The 16018-nt window shown below is 38.5% G+C and overlaps 1 protein-coding gene across 2 annotated transcripts; it reads left to right on the top strand.

Annotated features, from left to right (window-relative positions):
• The first annotated feature begins 1090 nt into the window (after nucleotides 1-1090).
• On the top strand, nucleotides 1091-15798 carry eif4g2a (eukaryotic translation initiation factor 4, gamma 2a). 2 transcript variants are annotated; one of them, XM_052601053.1, is made up of 21 exons: nucleotides 1091-1220; nucleotides 2023-2133; nucleotides 2348-2410; nucleotides 3030-3155; nucleotides 3310-3412; nucleotides 4702-4833; nucleotides 4919-4985; nucleotides 5081-5232; nucleotides 5323-5433; nucleotides 5510-5692; nucleotides 9045-9183; nucleotides 9285-9421; nucleotides 9523-9630; nucleotides 9814-9942; nucleotides 10028-10132; nucleotides 10207-10422; nucleotides 10520-10778; nucleotides 12362-12566; nucleotides 12652-12860; nucleotides 13877-13998; nucleotides 14081-15798. In XM_052601053.1, exons 1-21 carry the CDS (start codon nucleotides 1132-1134, stop codon nucleotides 14144-14146), a joined length of 2832 nt encoding a protein of 943 aa, XP_052457013.1. In that variant the 5' UTR covers nucleotides 1091-1131; the 3' UTR covers nucleotides 14147-15798. The 2 variants fall into 2 exon arrangements, with proteins under 2 accessions (XP_052457013.1, XP_052457014.1); XM_052601054.1 differs by lacking the exon at nucleotides 2348-2410.
• Nucleotides 15799-16018: the final 220 nt, after the last annotated feature.

Here is a 16018-nt window from a genome sequence, read left to right as displayed (position 1 = left end):
GGTGTTTGTTGTCAATGTAATAAACACTTTTTTTTCTAACATCTGCTGACTGTGGGTCACGGAAGACCTGCAGGCTTTAAACTTATGCGTTGTGCGCATGCCTCTGGAAAATGAAGGAGCAAAGGAAACAAATTCAAAATTTCTAAATCCTCTGACATTTTTCTTTCCAAATCCTTGTTTTGTGCTCAAAATTCGTGACCAGCGTTTTGTTTTATTCTCTCTACGTGCTCGACACTAACCACGCAGCACTGACTTACTACGACATCCGCCTGCACGTCTTGTGGTTCCCCACAGTCAGCAGAAGTGAGAAAAAAGAGTGTTTATTAAGTTTGAAATCTTATAAAAATGCATGGATTCACTATAGGGGGCTTTATTCACCCCCCGGAGCAGTGTGAGGGACATCTTATTACAGATGCGAATGCTTTATTTCACGTCTTCTGAACTGTTGACAACAAACCCCCGCTTACCCCCAGTGAAAGGTTTGGAGGAAGGACAATATTTAATATAACTCTGATTGGATTATTCTGAAAGAAGAAAGTCACATATTCTTTGGATGCATCGAGGGTGAGTAGAAGATGGACGAATTTTCATTCTTGGGTGAACTAACCCTTTAACAGACATCTTGCAGAGATATGTGTATTTTGAAACTGATGTGTGAATGGTGCTTTGCCAGTAAAAAAATAAAATAATAAAATAAACTAAACGTTGTTCCCTGTGTGAACAAGGCATTTTTGTATTTACTGGTAAAGTAAAGGTTATTTTATGGCAATTAACTAGTGTGAAAGCGGCTAGTGACTCACTCAAAAAGAGTAGACCACCTAGAGAGAAGTCTGTCAATGCAACGTTTTAATTTAAAATTAGGAAATAAATAAACAAACAAACAATGGTGATCTAGGCCTATAATATACATTTTGAAAACAGATAGAGCGATTGCATTTCATGCAGACTTTAACGAAGTAAATGATTCAATGACTCGCTCAAAAGATTCGTCACCACCTACTGGCGAAACGATAAACTGCGGGGAAAGAACCACGAATCATTGAATCTTTTTGATGAGCCGGCTCGAAAGACTCGAGTCACTGAGTTGCATCGAACCCCCCTCCGGCATCTTAGCTGCAGCCAAACTTGACGATGACGTACCATCCAGCATGTTTGACGCGTCCGATGAATAAAGTTGCGGCTGTTCATGACGTCAGCTCACAGTTCTCCTCCTCACACCGGTGCGTCCATCGATACTCATGAGGCACTGCTCTTGAACCATAATCTTAATAACGTGTACATAAAACTATTTATCTTTGCTCATCTGTTTTCTGTTCTGGTTACCCCAACACCACCAAAGCTGAAGTTGTTTTAGAAAAGGTAAGGGTATTATTTGGAGGGTTCGCCCTGTTTGTGAGCTCCTGAGGGTTTAAACACGGTGATGCTGCGGCTCTGCTGGCTCGCTTTACGAGGAAATGGCGTCCGTTTATTAGATCAGCTGTTATCTGCCGGTAAAACGCACATTTGACCAGAAAACAACGAATATAGCAGATCCAAGTGAGCTGTTATTAAACGTGATCACTGGTTTTAGTTTCCACTTGTTTGTTGAGTTGATTCTAAACGTTGAATATTGCGATCCGAGCCGTTTTCTTCTGTGTGATAACTACTTAGCCTCAATGCTAATACACGAGAATGACAACAACTGAGTAACGTTATGTGATTTGTAATTATTTTCTGTCGTAAAATGTCAATTAATTTAAACCGTCTGTATGTACTCTTATTTAAGCCTTTTCATAAACACAATTATAATGGCGCTCGAATGTGTTGGTGAATAAATCAAGGCTCTTTTGTGAAATCTGCGCTCGTGGCAGAGGCCTTGTGCTTTGTTCAGATTTGATCGTTACATTTATCCGCATTACCGTTTTTCTACAGTGACTGAAGAACCATTTGATCTCTCATGTACATTTAGGTTAAAGCTCAATGCTTGTCATTTCCATTTATTGTGAAGATGTGTATGAATTAAGCGATTTTCCTCTCTTTTAGGCCGTGTTTCTACACCCCCACCCTTCCACTCGCATTCTTTTTGAGGATCTTTCATTGTCAAGCCGCCAAAGTGGAGAGTGTGATCGCAGAGGGGGGTGCTTCTCGTTTCAGGTACACATCTGACCTCTCAAACACTGTTTTTGGTAGACCCTATGCCACCTCAGGAGACCCTAAGGATTCATTAGTAAGGAGGGACATATATTAGTAGCTTTTTTAATTTAGCTGATGGTCAGAAAGAGCTTTCTGGGAGATGGGGTATAAAGATTGGAAAAGGAATTGCGTTCATTTAAAATAAAACTCAGAATACGAATTTTTACTTTTATAGTGCTTCGGGCGGAGGAGTTGGTAGGGGTGCATCGCAGCACTATCCCAAGTCTGTTGGCAACAGGTACATTTAGATAATTTGGTAATTAACTTAATAATTTTAAACACTGATTTAGTTGTGGATTACGAGGTGCACAACAGTGTGTAAACAAAACAAGATTGTTTTAAGATTGATTAAATAGAAATAAATGTAATTTTTCTAAATGTGAAGCCTGGCACTGCATTTTTAGACAGACAGAATTATTAATATTTATTTTATAATGTCCCCTCATAATCCTTAATCAAAATAATGTGCTCTCTGAAGTGTGCACCGTTCACAACCTGCCACTCAAGAGAGTGCAGCAATAGCAAACAATAATGAGACGCTTCTCGGTGGAAAATATCAAGTATCCGTTCGTGCCTTTAACTTTGAGAGGTCACAATTGAAAAGATGGTTTCAACTTCCATTTCATCCTGATTTTAATGTCTAAGTTTGGTTACAATTGTTTCTAAAAGTAGACCTTATTAGTAGCTTGTTCTGAATTTGAGGCATTTAAGTTAAGTGGTTTTAGTAATCTAAGGGTGGTGGCAGAATCTTTTCTGATTTTCACACACAAATATTTCAGTACTGATGTTCTATGACCGACATTAATAAGTCTGTAAAGGCTTGACCAAACAAATTGCTATGCTCTGCTTTTTTATAGCGAGTTCCTGGGGAAAACCCCGGGGCCTGGCGTTCAGAGATGGGTTCCTTCACGAAGCACTAGACGAGATGTCAACTCCTCAAACGAAAAAGAACGACACGATGCAATCTTCAGAAAAGTGAGAGGGTAAGAGCCTGAAATGAGTCTCCTCATTCAGTTTGTGCTGATTGACCATTGGAGAATGATGACTATGTACTTGAATTTGCTTTTTGTTTGTTTGTTTCATTGGATGCCACCGAAGACCTAACCAACTTTGCTTGTTTTTTTTTGTTTATTTTAGCATACTTAATAAACTGGCCCCTGAAAAGTTTGACAAGCTATGCCTTGAGCTCCTGAATGTGGGCGTAGATTCAAAGCTCGTCCTCAAAGGAATCATCTTGCTGGTGAGGGTTTTGTTTGTTATATATGTAGAGTTGTCAGTGTCAGTTGTCGAGTTCTGGTGAAACTTGGCAATGCCAACTTTTCTTGTGCAAGATCATCACATGAGGACATGCAACAATGAGTCATAAAAAAAATAAAGCATTAGGTGCCAAAGCTTTTGTGGATTGGCTCACCTGAGAACCATTGTTTGGCAAAAAGTTGCATGGATAATTAGGGCTGTGCAAAAAATCGAATGCGATTTTCATTAAAATCGCATTTGATTTTTTTTGCACAGCCCTATGGATAATGCCTAACATAAAACACCTAAAATAAAAGGGAGTATATAGTATTAATTAGGGATGCACCGGTTGACCTGCCATAAATCGGTTCCGGAAGTTCGCTCGCGTGCACAGACTACATTGTAATCGTTAGCTATGTCATTTGTTTGGAAGAGTATTTTGAAATCTGTGCGCAGGACACGAGCAGCCGATCAGTACTGGAAATGCAGAGCTTCATGTCTGAGGCACGAATAGCAGGAAGCGATCAGCCGTTGGTGTACTGACGCACAAATAAGAGTCCCTTTCCTGCGCGCACTAAAGCTGCGCGAGCTTACTGTTACCGGTCCGAGCCCTGAACACGGGTATACCGTGAAGAGATGTTCAGCTCAACTTCTCACGTGTTGGATGAGAAACGAAACGGACTAAACTGTGACAACTGATTTTTTTTTTTGAACTTGCAGACACATTTGAAAAGCCATAAATAAAGTCAGTTCTGCATTAGGATGATTATTTTTTTACTTTACCTTAAAATTGCATAGACTTAATTTTAATTTAAAAATCACCTGCTGTAGTACACTGAAAAAAGTGTTTCATTCATCCAATTAAAATATTTTAGGGTAATGATTCACATCTATATATTTTTTTTTTTTACTTGAGCCAGTGAAAAATAAATAACTTATTGTCTCAAGTAAAAAAAATATAGATGTGAATCATTACCCTAAATTTTTTATTTTTATTGGATGAATGAAACACTTTGCATCTTTTGTTTTATTCGCACCAACATTATTTGATTTTAACATTTTGGAAAATGTATTTATATAGCATACTTTTTAGTCTCACTGGTAAAGAGCTTTTTTTTTTTTTTTGCAGTTTGCTTGTAAAAAATCGGTATCAGAATCGGCCATAAATAATCATGATCGGTGCATCCCTAGTATTAATCAATTAAATTAGCATTCAAGGACAGTGGCTGGTCTGCGTTTAAATGCAAGGCTTTCATTTTAATGTTGAACCATCTGCTTGTTCACTTCAACCAGATTGTAGACAAAGCCCTTGAAGAGCCGAAGTATAGTTCGCTATATGCTCAGCTATGTCTGCGTCTGGCAGAGGATGCTCCAAACTTTGACGGCCCATCAACAGAGATCCAGTCATCACAAAAGCAGAGCACCGTAAGAATTTCCTCTTTATTCATTTGCAAAAAGCTCAACAGCACAATGTGATGTCAGTGTATTTATTCCACTTTTTCTCCTACAGACATTCAGGAGACTTCTGATATCCAAACTTCAGGATGAATTTGAAAACCGCACCCGAAATGTTGACCGTAAGTAGACTGTGGACATGCTAACATTATTACAGCAACTATACTGAATTGCCTGATGTTTTACTTGTGATTTTTATTTAATTTTTTTCTACCAGTCTATGATAAAACTGACAGCCCTCTCACCTCTGAGGAGGAAGAGCAGCGTGCCATTGCCAAGATCAAAATGCTGGGCAACATCAAATTCATCGGAGAACTTGGCAAACTCGATCTCATTCATGAGTCTATCCTTCATAAATGCATCAAAACAGTGAGTTATTCATAAATCCTCCATTGAGATTGATGTCTGCTACTTGATTTCCAAGCTAATGTTGTTGCATTTGAACTCTCCTAATTGAAGCTTCTGGAAAAGAAGAAAAGAGTCCAACTTAAGGATATGGGGGAGGATTTGGAGTGCCTCTGTCAGATAATGAGAACTGTGGGGCCAAGACTAGATCATGAGAAAGCCAAGGTAAGCTGCTTTAAGACTAGCAGGACTTTGGGTGCATTAAGACCATGGTATTTCCTAACACCCCTTTGTCTCGCAGTCTTTAATGGATCAGTACTACGGCCGTATGCGATCCTTAATGAACAACAAGGACTTGCCTGCTCGGATTCGTTTCCTGCTTCAGGATACCGTGGAGTTGCGAGAGAACAACTGGGTTCCTCGGAAAGCTTTTATTGATAATGGACCCAAGACTATCAACCAGATCCGCCAGGATGCAGTAAAGGTGAGACCCCACCAGTTAATGTTTTGACCTTTTTGGGGCAAGTTATATGTTTTTGTTTTGTTTTTTATCTGAAGGGAACGGTTTTCTGTGAAACTGATGGTTTTCGTCTGACATATATTGAAACATGGAACAAAAGTTAAAGAGCCAGTAAGATGAAAATTCTAAGCTTCCTATCACCGTTTATAAGTCCTGTACATTAGGTTTAAATCCATCCAAGGTTAAAAAACATTGTCATTTTGTCAAAATATCATTTTAAAATTACCTCAATTCTCAGAGATCCCCAAACGGTTCGTGCGAAGCTGTTCAAAAGATTCAGTTTCCTTAAACCCCACCTTTCGGTAGCATACTGTGTTCTGATTGGTCAACTAACATAACCAGTTTGGATTGGTTGTTCCGCACACAACTTCATGGTAAACTATGCATTAGCATCTGTTTGGGGTGATTTATGTCTTATTCCTCATCGCGAATCAAACAGTAAAATAAAAAACTTGAACAGTCTCGCTGCTTTTTCTTCTGTGTGGGTGTATTCAAGCCGCGCGCTTCAGTTTGAATCTGAATAGTGCGTTCAGCGCGGGGGCGTGGTCACATTAGATATAACGAAGGGAGACGTGAAAAACTGACATCGCGTTGTTTTAATATGGATTAGTTGATCACAGAATATTCGGCAGCACTTGTTTAGTTTTAAAGTAGACATGTCAAGCTTTCTATAGATATCTCTCTCATGTCTCTTCGTTGAGTATTCATGGAGTTACACTTCATTTCAATGACGTGTTTGTACATGAAGATCAGCGCAGAGAAAGGCTGCAGACAGCACACATACTGATAAGACGCTCGGGAGAAAACCAACACATTACTTCATAATCATACTTCGCGTTGTGATTCGGAGATGCTCGTTGTTCTAAATAAAGTTGGTAATGAACCATCTTTTATGGCCAAACGCTTTGAAAATCCCGCCTTGTACTCACCGAGATTAGAAAAGCAGTCATCAGTGAAATGTTGTGAACACACCAAATGGATATTGTTGTACTGCTCTGGTATTGTGGTAAAAATGAATTTTAGCCATTGGTTCTTCTGATCTTCATTCTTTGGCAGTGAAAATAAAACAAACGGTCTCCTCGACATGATGCTCTCACACCAAACAGAGCGTCTGTGTGGGGGGTGGGGCAGGTCAGAGCTTCGTTTCTCCCAAGACGGTAGGCGGAGATTATTATGCAAAGTGCTCCTAGTGACGTACATAGAGATGGGCAAAAGATTTGAAATCTATAACGACTCGTTTCAGCGATTCAGAGTCGACTCCTTAGAAGCCAATAACTTTATAAATCGTGTACTTTTTGGTTGAATTATTTGCACATCGTTTACACAGATGGACAGCTACATCATACACTGTAATACAGGTAATTTTTGATTTCCCATCTGTGTGGCTCTTTAAGGAATTTTCACCAGATGACTGAATAGCTAAGTATAGAAAGAATTAAGCTTAATCGTTTTAACGTTAATGGGGTGATTTTGCTGGGGAGTGCATCTGCATCAAAAAAAATAAAAATAATAATAAATAAAGCTTAGTCTTTTTTTTCTTTTTCTGAATGTTTAAATTTAAATCTAAAATTAATTTTACTTTAAATGTAATAAATTATATAAAATGTGTTTTGTGCTAAATGATTTGGAAGAATTTATTTTTTTATTTTTTTAATTAAGAACTGACCCTTTCAGAAGTCTCTTTCCACTTGAGTTTTCATAAGGCAATATTTCACACTGTTGTTGGCCAATTTAGTATTACTGTAACTAGTGATTTATGCAATTAAATAATCATATTTTACTATTGTAATTTACAGTAAAAAATGTCTTAATTTCATTTTCAAATGGTAAACCAGGCTTTAATTTTGGACTGCTGATAAATAATGTTCTTTTGGATTCAGCCTAAAGCTGTGTGTTTACACGTATGCAGCCCATTATACCATAATATTTTAATAACATGTGGCATAAGCCCTTTTGTGATTTTATTTCAATACATTGTGAAGAGGGGTTTTTTTTTTCTTTTTTTTTTTCTTCTTTTTCTTTTTCCTTTTTAATACTTCACCCTCTGGAGTCTAAGAGTATTTTTGGGGCCTGGAGAAGTTTTGTCATGCCCTGACATTTTGTGCTTTTATAAACTTCTTTTTCTTATAAACATCTAAATGGCTAAAGTCTAATCTCACTGTAATCCGCACAAACTGGGCTATAATCATATGTGAGCAGCATGTATGTTCATGACTGTGTTTTTGAGGAAAAAAGAAATTTGTATGCTTGGTTAGTGAAAAACAAAAAATGTTAATCACTTGAATAAGGCCATGAAACACATACAGAACATTGGTTCCCGGGACTTTTGAGAACTGGAGCTTATAGCCTAGAATATTTCTTTCTAAATTATGTGAAAACCACTTTTTTTTTTTTTTTTTTTTTTTTTTGGTAAAAGTCACATGGGAGTAGGCGTCAACTATCATGAATATCATTGTGATTTACACCTAGAGAGACAAAGGCTTGCATAATGAGCCTTTCAGGCAGCTGTGTGCCACTGAGAGCGAGGAGTTACAAGAGAGAATGTGAGGACAAAATAAATGTATATAATTTTGTTTGTAGTTTATTTAGAATATATTTATCCCATAACATAATTTAATATAAATTTAAAGACCAGCATTGTTTGTTACATTTATATCATTTACATCAAGCTTTTGAATGGTATAGGATTTATTTTTTATTGCAACGTTACATTGACCTAAAATCATTTTTTCAACGTACCACTTGCATAAACACTGCATCCGTAGGCAGGATTATTCGTAGGGGCTGCCATCGTTGTTTCGCGTGCTGTGTGACCTCGGAACTCGGAGTACATCGATCTGGTACGAGATACGAGTTCACGAGTGGGAAGTCACGGGTTTGACTGCCATTCCAGTGCACTTTCACGGGTTTAAGGTTGGAAAAACACTGGTTACGGATTGTATCATTTACGGAATGTGGCATCATACTAGGCTGAAGCTACCTTTCCTCCACTTCTCCCCAACGTGACGTCATCAGAGTTGTGTAAAAAAAAAAAAAAAACCTTAATACCAAAACTTAAACTAGTCTTTTAAGAGCATTTTTGAGACATTTTAAAAATGATATACATATCTTGAGTGATTTATGTACCCATTAATTGAAAGTGGTGGTTAACCTGTAACATGGCCTTTTAACTGTTATTTGAACCGTGACGTTTAAGTTTTTAGTCATTTCACAGTTCAGAATATTATGCTAGAGGTTGCGGTTTCAAATCAACATTGCTTCCTAAATGTGTAGTTCTGTCAGAATTTTTCAACATTTCTTTCTTTGTTCCTCACAGGATTTGGGTGTTTTTATTCCACAAATGTCTCAAGGAATTAGGACTGACTTCTTTCAAGAAAGTCCTTTCTTGCCGACGAGAATTAAACCAGATCGAGAAACACTCGGGGGATTAGCAGATATGTTTGGGCAGATGCCAGGTATGTCCTGGTGTACATTGACATTTCTGGGACAGGTGATGCATGACTGGATTTGCTCTATGGTTCACCGCCAGCTTAATAACTCTGTTGTCTGGTGTTAGGCAGTGGGATTGGTACTGGCCCTGGGGTCATTCAGGACAGGTTTTCCCCCACCATGGGCCGTCGCACAAACCCTCTTTTCAACGGTCACGGTGGCCACATGGCCCCTGCACCCCAGCCTTTCATGAAATCCAACCAGGTAAATGCCCAGCTACCAAATAACTAATGCTTTAAGACCTCAAAATATTAGTCAAACTTACAAGTCTTTATTTTTTTTTATTTTTATTTTTTTTATCAAAGGGGCAGAATCTGCTTTTCCAGAACCAGACTCATTCATCTCAGCAGCAAGCTCAGTCCAAGGATATGCCACCACGTTTTATTAAGAAAGGACAGCTGAATGCTGATGAGGTAGGGGCTTTTTTTCTTTTTTGTTAATGATAATTTTCATACACCGACATCATTACAAATCTGTACTGAAAAAAATGCTATTGAATATTTGTTTGTATTGTGTAGTCTGGTCTTAATTTACAGGAAAATGTTCTTGAACTGGTGGGATTAATGACTTAAATGATTCTTTTCATCATATTTCAGATTAGCTTGAGACCTGCTCAGTCATTCATTTTAAACAAAAACCAAATGCCGAAGTTGCAGCCGCAGATACCTACCATGATTCCTCCAAGTGCTCAACCTCCACGCACATCCACACCTCCGCTGGGACAGGTGAGGAGTACTGTAGCTCATGCATGGGAACAAAATAGTTTATTTTTATTTTTATATAAAGGTGGATTTAATTCTGTTACTATAGCCACCGCAGCTTGGCCTGAAAACCAACCCACCTCCAATTCAGGAGAAGCCACAGAAGACTATTAAGAAGCCACCTCCTGCGAAGGAGGAACTGCTTAAGATGACTGTACGTACCACTCTTATTGCTGAAAATGGTTCACAGAAACTTTTGAGTGAGCTGTTCCTTGAATTTACTTGCAGGAGAATGTTGTGACCGCTTACTTGAGCAGCAAACACATGAACGATGCGGTCAATGGGGTGCGAGAGATGAAAGCTCCCAAACACTTCCTGCCGGAGATGTTGAGTAAGATGATCATGTGCTCACTGGAGAGCCCAGATGAGGACCGAGAACATGTCAGCACTCTGATCAACATGCTCCGGATGGAGGGACTGGTCACAGGGGAGAACTTTATGCAGGTTTGTATACATGTTATGAGGGTGAATTTCACTGGTGCAACATCTTTACTGAAACCGGAACTGAGCGTTTCCTCAAATGACATGTTTTTTTTTTCAGGCTTTCCTCAATGTTCTGGACCAGTGTCCTAAGATAGAGTTGGATGTTCCCTTGGTGAAGTCTTACCTGGCTCAGTTTGCTGCCCGGGCGATCATTGCTGAGCTTGTGAGCATGGCAGAGTTGGCCCACCCTCTGGAGAACGGCACCCACTTTCCTCTTTTCCTCCTCTGCTTGCAGCAAATGAACAAAATGAAAGATCGGGAGTGGTTGACCGACCTGTTCCAGCAGAGCAAGGTCAACATGCAGAAGATGCTGCCAGGTATGTGTGACAGTTTCCTCCCTGTTTTAAGTAAATTAACTTGAATTGGACCTCAGATGAAGTTTTTTTTTTTTTTTTTTTTTTATTAAATGTGTCTGCCAGCTCAGAAAAGCGGAAAAAGCATGAAGCCAAGTTAAATATCATTTATTTTTAGTGACAAGTACACATTTCCATTGCCGACACTTAGTGTCAGATACCTTAAAGGGATAGTTAACCCAAAAAATGAAAATTCTATCATAGTTTAGTCGCCCTAAAGTTGTTCCAAACCTGTATGAGTTTCTTTGTTCTGTTGAACACAAAGGAAGATATTTGGAAGAATGACAAAATCAAACTGATCTCGGTCCCCATTGACTTCCATAGTTGGAAAAAATATATACTATGGTAGTCAATGGGGACCGAGATCTGTTTGGTTACAAACATTCTTCCAAATATCTTCCTTTGTGTTCAGCAGAACAATGAAACTCATACAGGTTTGGAACAACTTGAGGGTGAGTAAACGATGATAGAATTAAAATTTTTGGGTGAACGATCCCTTTAAAGACATTGCTATTGCTACATTGCTATGCCATTGCTACACTTTCTATGCTATGACTGCTCCACAGACTTCTTGTTGCAAATTTTGTGCACGCACACAAACCTGGACCTGGAGACGGACACACTCAAACTCACAAACTTGCTCACACACTCAAACATTCAAAAAGACTTAGACACACACAGGCTCACACACATACCAAACTGGACCTGGAGGTGGACACACACAGACTCTGACACATGCACACAAACCTGGAGATTGAGGTGGACAAAAACCAACACACACCAACCTGAACCTGGAGATAATAATATAATGTCTAGTCTGGTGGCTAGAAAAAAAATGACGTTTTAGTCGCATAACATCGGTTAATGTAAACGCCGTCATATAGTTATTTATCGATATTTAGAAAAAAAACACAAGGTTTCTGTAATGGAAACGCGACAGTGCTTAACATAGACTAACTTCTCAGAGTTATGTTGAGCAACAGTGTTCATTACTAACCATTCAACTCCGTATTGATTCTGGAATCTTCACTGGGGGAATAAGCATTAAGCACCGGCAACAATCCATCCTCTAACTAACGCATGCTCATGTTTTGATTCAGATCGTGTTCGAAGAGGAGGGGCTAGTCGCGCATGACTCCGTTGTCAGTTTGTGAGAGGGAGGGAGAAAGCAGCGCGCAGTTCTACAATAAAATACAATTGTACCCATATTAAAGAGTTAAAAAATCTGAATCAATCCGTGGCGGTCAGTGTTGATATTGTGGCGGGCCGCCACAAATTAATAAATGTATGGGAAACACTGGGCACTATTCAGAAAACCAATATTGGTTGACCATAATTCTAGAGTTTACTTTGACTTAGTTTTTAGAGAATTTTTCAGTTTTGTCCACTTGGTTTACTATATAAAATCAAGGTAACAGGGTTGACACTTTCAGTTGGCAAAATCTAGAAGTTGTTTAATCACTTTATAAAGAAATGAATGTTAACTTTCCATTCAGTATTGTGTATTGACTGGTGTTCATTTCCAATATTCCTGTCTCTATCCACAGAAATAGATCAAAACAAAGATCGTATGTTGGAGATTCTGGAGGGGAAAGGCCTGAGCTTCTTATTCCCTCTGATGAAGCTGGAGAAGGAGCTGCTGAAACAAATTATAGCAGATCCTGCCCCGCAAACCATCTACAAGTGGATCAAGGACAACATTTCTCCAAAACTGCACACTGATAAGGGTTTCGTTAACATTCTTATGACCAGGTAAGAAGATGGGCTTGCTGGCCCGAATGTTTCTTAGAAGGTTGACTCTATGGACACTTGGTTAACCCTCCCAAAATTCTTCTAGCTTTTTGCAGTACATTATCCATGAGATGTATACCACTGAAGGTGATGACCAATTATCTGCACCTACGAAAGAGCAGCTTGACCAGGAAAAACAGCTGCTACTTGGCTTCAAACCGGTGATGCAAAAGTTCCTGCATGAACACGTGGACCTTCAAGTCAGTGCACTCTACGCACTGCAAGTCCACTGCAACGCCCATGCTTTCCCCAAAGGTACGGCTAAAAATCTTCTGACTGTATATATGCAGCCTATTATGATAAAGCTAAATAAGAATCTGAAAAGAAGCTTCAAATTAATATTTTAAAGTACGTGAATTAATCCAACCACCCCTATAGATTTATGTTTCACTTTTATAATCCGTGACCAACAGAGGAGCATCTTGGCGGCAGAGATTTAAAACTTTACCAAGACTCAATCTGGGTTTTTCAGCCAGTGTATATATCAGAAATATATTATTTACCTGATCTAAGATGCATCTGGTTTTGAAAACAAGCGCTTCATTGTAGTGATACAGTAATGTCTCTTCAGCACACAGCGCGAGCAGGACAAACTACAATGCAGAATATTAATAACTATGACTGGGACTATTATATACATAGAACTATAATGGGAAAACCATTATAATGATGTGAATTTTTTTTTTTTTTTTTAGTTTAGCTGCCATGTTTCTGCAAATTGGCTCTTTTTGCAGATAGCCTATAAGTCATAATATTAACGTTATGTTGTATAAATAATGAAGCGTATTCTACATTAAATTGATCCCATTGGTTTAAAAACTTGCTATAAAATGCTCACTCTACTGGTCATCTTCAGTGTGTGCAGCTCAAAACCGAAATGCAGAACATTAATAACTAGGCATAGGCTAATGTTGTAATGAGAGCACTATTGTAACAATTGTGAATTAAGGTTTCGCTGACGTTTAGTGTTAACTATCTTTTAATCAAAACACAAAAACATTATTTCCCCCGTTTGTATCTGATATTTTCCCTGTGTTAATGTCGAATGTCTGACTTGACTCAATGTATTTTGCCCCGCCCCCAAACATCTGATTTGACTATCAGTTGAATATCAGCATGATTCGAAAATTCCGATTCGACTGTGAAAATCCTTAGTCGGGGACACCCCTAGTCTAAAGGTGTGGGAGCCTTGAAGTTTGTTTACCAAGGCATTAAAGTATTGAGAAGAAATGCATGTTTTCCTGGCTTTTAATGGCCTCTTCTCTCTTTAGGAATGTTACTGCGCTACTTTGTCAACTTCTATGATATGGAGATAATTGAAGAAGAGGCCTTCCTAGCATGGAAAGAAGATATTGCCCAAGAGTTTCCAGGGAAGGGAAAAGCATTGTTCCAGGTAACTATCCTACTGCGGCAAACAATGAAGCACCTTTCCTTTGGAAATCACATTTACAAATTTTTTCTTCCTTGTTGTTCAGGTGAACCAGTGGCTCACGTGGCTGGAGACTGCGGAAGAGGAAGAGTCTGAGGAGGAAGCGGACTAAAGAACCAGCCAAAGCCTTGATGTACTCTCCTCTGCCATCTCTCCCTTTTCGTTTCTCCATCTCTCCTTTCACCTGCCACAGTTCATTCCACGCTGCTGTTTCCTGCAGTGTCAACGTATTATTCACGCTTCTCTTTGGCCTTCTTGTGTAACGCATGTAATGACCAGCATCTGTTCAGACCCGCCACACATAAATGGTATTAGCAGCTTGAAACTGCATTTCTTTTTTTGCTTTTAAAAACATGTATTTGCAAGAGCCTTTTCTGCTGCTGTTCATTTCACCACAAAACTATAGAAATGCACTTTTGCTCGGTGTCATATTTTGAGTTGCTGCAATGTTCAGTTTTGTTTGTTACAATGAATCCTCAGTAGTCATTGGTTACCATAACGTTTAGTGGATGCTTTTTCTCATACCTCACAGTGATGGGTGTAGTGTGCTGTGTGTGTGTGACGGAGTCTAATGGAAAAACTCTCCAGATCTGCAAGGTGCTCGAGTCTGTGAAACAGGAAAAATGGTTTACTTTCCAGTTATGATTGTAAAATAATGTGTTTTTTTTTCCCTACTATTTCTTATAATGAACAAAGCCATGTGGGAGAGATGAAATTATGCAGCCTTTTTTTTTCCAACCCATAAGCGCTTGTCAAGCTGATACTTGAAAATTGTTTCTTTTCTTTACAGCATGTTCAGGGATTACCAAACACAGCCTGTTTAGATGCAACAATTGGATCCAAACAGAAATGTGTAATTTTTAATGCATTTTAATTGGTAAAATAAAGATGAAACGAGATGAGAAATTTGGTATGCATGTTCAATATACAAATCACTGCTTTCCCATGATGGATATTATACATATTTATTTAATCATGAGGGGGAAATCAAAGCTTTATCACTAGTTAGGACAACAAATAATGACCTGATCGTGTGGTTTTGCTATTTAAAGTGTTGGTTTAAGGGCTCAGAATGTTCAGTGTGCCACTGTTGCTTTCAATAAAGTTACACACCAGCATTTATTTGGCCTTATTTCATATGTGCTTTGGTGTGAATATGTGACACAAAGAATATTTATGTCAACAGAGGTCAGCCTCCAGTACAAATGGACAATGCTGGGTTTTATTTTTTCTGGATTTTGTAGTTTTTGGAGAGGAAATGTAAACCTGAATCACTTTTATGACTGATAACACTACTGGTTACACTTGCAGGCCTCAATGTTCAGTTCTTCTTCTTTTTTTTTCTCAGGTTGTTTCTCTTTTCTTTTTTCAGAGTATCGGTTGAATTGACTGTCACTACTTGTGTACTTTCTGAGTTGTGGTTGGCCCTGAATGATGACATCGGAAATGTAAACTTATGCAGTGATTTGTAAATGTTTCATACTATTCAGGAATTAACAAAAAAACGATGCTTAAAATCCTTGATCAGAAATGAAATCTAAGAAAATGCTTTGGTTTTAAATCAGAATATACTGTACTGGTATACAAGATGACCCATAAATGATGCTTCTTAATGTAATTTTTAAAAATGTTCATTATCTTGTTTTTCAGTAGTTTGTATGTATGTATCTCATTCATATTGTGCAATGCTTTCCATAGTTAGGCTGTTATTGTATTATTGATACCATGTTGGAAACATTTTCTAATAAAGTACGCAAAAAGTCACATTTGCAGATCAAGTAATTGCAGCTTTTTTTCTGAAAAAACAGCCATCTCTAGGGTTTACAGAGTATTTAGCATTGTTTAAACCACAGAACCCATCGGAGTATTATTGTTGACCATGTTCACCCAATGTGTATCGATCTGGTCATAGCTACTTCATACAGGATAGTGCACCATGTCACAAAGCTCAAATCAACTCAAGCATATTGAACATGACAATGAG

Source organism: Carassius gibelio, chromosome A7 (assembly GCF_023724105.1).
Source record: "Carassius gibelio isolate Cgi1373 ecotype wild population from Czech Republic chromosome A7, carGib1.2-hapl.c, whole genome shotgun sequence".
Taxonomy (NCBI): Eukaryota; Metazoa; Chordata; class Actinopteri; order Cypriniformes; family Cyprinidae; genus Carassius; species Carassius gibelio.
The sequence above is the reverse complement of the archived record's forward strand: the minus strand, read 5'-3'. Positions and strand labels throughout refer to the sequence as shown.

Bases quoted from the DNA above. Each gene is read 5' to 3' on its own strand.
- eif4g2a (XM_052601053.1), top strand. From the start codon at position 1,132: ATGACGTACCATCCAGCATGTTTGACGCGTCCGATGAATAAAGTTGCG. The intron at 2,134-2,347 runs GTACACATCTGA...TTACTTTTATAG, and splicing joins GGGGGTGCTTCTCGTTTCAG to TGCTTCGGGCGGAGGAGTTG. The intron at 4,834-4,918 runs GTAAGAATTTCC...TTTCTCCTACAG, and splicing joins CATCACAAAAGCAGAGCACC to ACATTCAGGAGACTTCTGAT.